Raw genomic sequence first — 5,006 nt, forward strand, 5'->3', positions numbered from 1 at the left:
TTTACCAAAATATCCCCTCATTATTACTTAACCAACTAAGCATTTAATGAAACATTAAATGCAAAGTAAGGACAAAACTGTCATTTTATTGTACAAAATTAGTGGTAATTAATTTTTCTGTGGACAATAATTTTGGGACGGAGATAGTATATCTAATAGGTGTAGCAAGGCTTGTCGATTGGTACTTCCTTTGTTGGGTGTACTGAGTTGATTGAGGTTTGGAAGCGCATTGCTACTTGGTGAAATGTTCAGTGCCCAACTCAGTTTTCTATGCAGTCTCTTGATTGGTCGGATACGATCAACCTAAGGAGTAGTCAAAGGAATGTTTTTGATGTGGTGATCATAACAACTTATTGGTGCTTGTGGAATTTTCAAAATTCCACTGTTTTTTGAAGTGTTATTCCTAGGAAATTTTACATTTTTTATGATATTATGCATAGGTCCTATTTTTGGATTTCTAATAGGTGTAGCAAAGGTCTTATTTTTGGATTTCTAATAGGTGTAGCAAGGCTAAGATATGATGGACTTTATGGTTACATAATCCTACTTTGCTTCTATTCCATTGTCAGTTTGTAATAAATTAATTTGAGCAATCATATTCGGTAATCAAATAAGAGCACGTGTAGATCCAAACTGTAACAATATATTAACTCTATAATATGATGTTTGCAACATATTATCCATATCAAATTCTCTTAGACACAACCGCTGAATAGATTCAGATATAATTAATTAACACAAACATTGCAGATAAACATGACTCATGATACCACCCCTTTATGCTCCTGATTCTCTACTCCTGCATATATGCACGAGATGAATCGAAGACTTAACCGGTAAAATATTATGAAGTATGCAAACTAGATTTACTTTTTTTTTTTATGTATATCCAACTTTTTAAAGAAATTTATCCTTAGGGCTTCGAGTTCTATGTTTGGATTTCTTAAATTGGACTTATAGCTTTTTCAATTTTCAAAAGCTTTTTGGTTCGAATTTCAAAAAGTGGTTATTATCTTAAAAGACATTATATTTTCTGTATTTTCCGGATTAAACCTCAACTTTATTTTTTTTTCTTAAAAAAGGCCTTGTATTTTTTCACTTTTTCTGAAAAAACCCTCAACTTTTCTTTTTTTTCTGAAAAAAACCCTAAGCCTTTTAACTATTTCAGAAAAAACCCTTAACTTTTTTAGTTTTTTTCGAAAAAAACCTTCACGTTTTACAAGTTTTTCCAGGAAAAAATGACTACTAAGGGCTAGATCGGAAAAAATAAAAAATGCAAGGTCCTTTTTCGAAAAAAGAATTGAGGTTTAATCCCAAAAAAACAAAAAAATATAAGCTCTTTTATGAGATTAAGCTATGAAAAAACTCCTACTGTGGATGTAATTTTAGAAATTTGGGTTATATTATTGGGATAATGACATAAAAAGGGAAATTGTCAAAAAAATCTCAATATTTTCAGAAAAGTTATACTTTAGTTCCAATTTTTTTTTTAACATAAAAGTCTCGATTATTTTTGGTTCAAATTAACAAAAAAGATCTTTTTTATTTTAACAGGAAATGACATATTATCATGTAAAATCAAATTATCAAGACTTTTCTGTTCAAAAAAAATTTTGGGACTAAAGTGTAACTTTTCCGAAAATATTGGGCTTTTCTGACAATTTCCCACATAAAAACCCTCAAATTTTTGTCAGTTTTACCCTTTTGTGGATTTTAGGTTTCATTAAAACCGGATGTTTGCAAAAAAAAAAAGTAAAAAAATAAATAAATTACCCTCTGGTTTATTAAAGCCCTTACGTTTAGCCGAAATGTTCGGTTTTACCCTTTTTTCTAGTTAATAAAAGCCCTTAAGTTTGATTTTCTGGTTCATTAAAGCCCTTAAGTTTGGCAGAAATTTTCAGTTTTTACCGAATAAATTTGCAAAAAGGGTCAAATTAAATAAAATGAAAAAAAAAAGTTGCAAATTTGAGGCATTAATGGACCTAAAATACAACTTTGGGTAAAACCGACAAAAACTAGCAAACTTAAAGGTTTTATGGCATTTGCTCTATATTGTTTTAGCAATTATGTATTGTAAATTCATATGTAAGCAAGAGAATTCACATACCTCATCATCATCATCATCATCACCCTTCTTCTTAAGCCGAGTAGTACCACCTTCTTTCTTTATAGGCAGCTTCATCTCACCAAAAGGTGTACTTACATCAATGTTCCCTTTCATTGAATACCCAGTCCCTTTTCCTCTAATCATATCCCAAATAGCAGAACCCAAATCTTTAGGCCTAAAAGTAATCGGAACATCAAGATAAGTAATCCCATTCTTTTCAATCTTCTGAGTTTTCGCCAGCTCAGCACCTCCAATGCTCTCACCACACAACCACACCTCATAATCAAGCGCATTCAAACCCAAATCAAAGTCATTCTTGTTTTCCAGCTTCAAATGAAGAGTAGCAACAGTTTCTTCAAAGGAGAATTTCTCAAATTTGATTTTATCAATATCAACATCGGGTTTATAAGGTATTGGGATCTCCCCTTTTTTCTCAAGAGGAATAGTGATTCTTCCGAAAACAGGGACATCAACGATTAGGTCAACTTTGATTTTGTAAGGTATGATGCTTCCAGGTTGAATTTCTTCATATGTGTTCTTGATGTCATCGTAGATTAAACAGAGTGGGATTTGGACTGTTTCTGATCCATGTGCACGGATTGTCCCAGCATCAGGGATTAATCCAGAGATTAGTTTTCTTCCATCACTTTCGATTAAGTAGTTGATGTCGATCAAAGGGATTGGAATGGGGTTAGGGTTTGTGACAAGAATATCGACAATAAGATCACATTGTTTGAGGTTGATTTTGGGGACATGAATTGCAGAAACATCTGCAGTTGGTTTTCCGAATCCTATTGTCTCTTCAATCTTTTCCCCGATATCTTGGATGAATTCCTTTACTTTGTCTAGGAATCCAGAATTCTCTTCGCCTTCTTCTTTTTCATTCTTCTTAGCACCTCGTTCGATTATCTCTGGTTTATCGTCTGATGACATACCTAAAATAACAAAAGACTAAGTATGACCAAAATTCCAACGAATATAATGCAGAACAACAACTTGCTTACAACAATTTGTGATTTTATGTTCTTATACTTTTGAAATATATCATACCAATCGATTAAATTCATAGAAAAAGTCAAAGCGAAAATAGAAATACTAGCAAACAAGTTGACTATGGAACTTCAACAAAAATTCATCTTCATCCTTCAGCCGTTTGGCAATCGGATAGGTATCGACCATAGCTTTAACGTTCACTATAGTGTTGAAAAGATTACAGAGTGAGAGATCGAATCAAAGCAAAACAAGAAAATTTTGACTAGATTGGGTGAAATGACTTCACGAGAGTCCACAGATTTGGATTCAGCTCATAAAAAATAAGTAATTAAAACTGCAACTAAAGATCGGGAACTTATTTTCGCATCAAAATTACCGATTGCTCAAACAAGTAACAAATTATAATAAGAAACAGTACCTGCAGTTTCTTTGTTAATCGTGAAATTGAACTTGAATCTGCAACGATCGGAGGTGATTACAATAAGTATAAGAATTAAAACGCTAATCTAGATCGGAACAAGTTGTGTAGATCTAAAATGTATGTTTGATGAAAGTAACGAGAGGTGAGAGAGAGAGAGAGGCACCTGTTGTATGAAGATCTCAACTGTGTGTTTGTGTGTGTCTGAACTTTTTATGATAGTCCCGCCTTAAATACATCAGTCCACCGTCCATCTGATCACAATTTACACGCTTAATCCACGGCTATTTTAATTATTTTTTTTTCTTCGATTTTTAGAATAAATTGGAAAAATAATCTGTCATTTAGCAAGAATTCTTTTTAATATTTCTTTAAACATTTGTGTAATAAGTTTATTATTTTGTTGTTTTGATCTATTTTTAGTCGTATATCATTATTTATATTTATTGGGAACTAACTTATTAAACTATTCCTATCGGTGAGGATGAGGATTGATTAATTAATTAATATAACAAAGATTATAAATTGTTTTTTTTTTTATAAATTTGAGACAAATATATTCTTTTTAAATGCAATAACCCTTTTATATTACCTTAAAGAACGATGGACACCTTTAATACTTTATCATATGTTATCAAAGTTGTGAAGATGACATGTATGAGAAACCTATTTTCATTATATAATGGATACCAAAGATAACATAAATTATATATGAATCATTATATTTTTGGTAGTTTCACGGTTAATCACTATTATTTTAATTTTAGAAATCAAATTCTACAACTTTAAGACCCGATGTAATCGATTTTCTTCGTTAATGAATAAACAACTCAAAAGGTAGTAATAGCTAAAAAGCTAGATGGAAGCCAACAAGCTAATTTTTAAAAAAAATAACATCTCGCAAAAACTAACCGAATAATATAATTGTCACATATAAAACGGCGTAAAAAGATATGCATAAGATAATTGTTAAAAAATAATGTCTCAGACTTGTCACCGATTACTCTTTAATATGAATATAATTAATTCATAGGTGGTATGCGACCGACTAGGCGGTGTTTAGCATTTAATCACTGCCTAGAAAATTAGTGAATTTTGAAGCCAATAAATTTTTACATCTTAAAGAAATTCTAACTTAATAAAAAAACTATTTGAAGAAATATTAGTGTTATATTAATCATATTAACTTATTTTGTTATGATATTAATGGTATTTACCTACTTTGTATGACATTAGTTATATTTATTTATTTTAAATTTAACTGATTTGCAATTTAAAGTTCTTGACTAGTTGCCGACTAATCTTTAATCGCTTATAAACCGACTTAGTATCAAATAACGACTTTTACAATCTTGATAAATGTTTTATTTTGTAGAATTTAAAAAGAAAAAACTTCAAAAGCTCATTGGAACACTATTTTGAGTAGCTTCTAAAAAAGTTAGTTGATAAAAAACTCTTTTGTTTACCATGACAATCCAAAAAGTTAAA

General features: G+C 30.6%; 1 protein-coding gene across 2 annotated transcripts; it reads right to left on the reverse strand.

The window, feature by feature from the left end:
• Window positions 1-623: 623 nt before the first annotated feature.
• Window positions 624-3,777, reverse strand: LOC145160507 (Late embryogenesis abundant protein, group 2). Of its 2 annotated transcripts, XM_079079734.1 has the most exons (4): window positions 3,685-3,777; window positions 3,519-3,556; window positions 2,108-3,042; window positions 624-799 (listed from the first exon to the last, which is right to left on the reverse strand). In XM_079079734.1, the coding sequence occupies exons 3-4, from the start codon at window positions 3,038-3,040 to the stop codon at window positions 794-796; spliced, it is 939 nt and encodes a 312-aa protein (XP_078935860.1). In that variant the 5' UTR covers window positions 3,041-3,042; window positions 3,519-3,556; window positions 3,685-3,777; the 3' UTR covers window positions 624-793. The 2 variants fall into 2 exon arrangements, with proteins under 2 accessions (XP_078935860.1, XP_078935869.1); XM_079079743.1 differs by lacking the exon at window positions 3,519-3,556 and having other exon boundaries at window positions 3,685-3,718.
• Window positions 3,778-5,006: the final 1,229 nt, after the last annotated feature.

This window comes from Lactuca virosa, chromosome 1, assembly GCF_052849685.1.
Source record: "Lactuca virosa cultivar CGN04683 chromosome 1, Lactuca_virosa_CGN04683_v6, whole genome shotgun sequence".
NCBI lineage: Eukaryota > Viridiplantae > Streptophyta > Magnoliopsida > Asterales > Asteraceae > Lactuca > Lactuca virosa.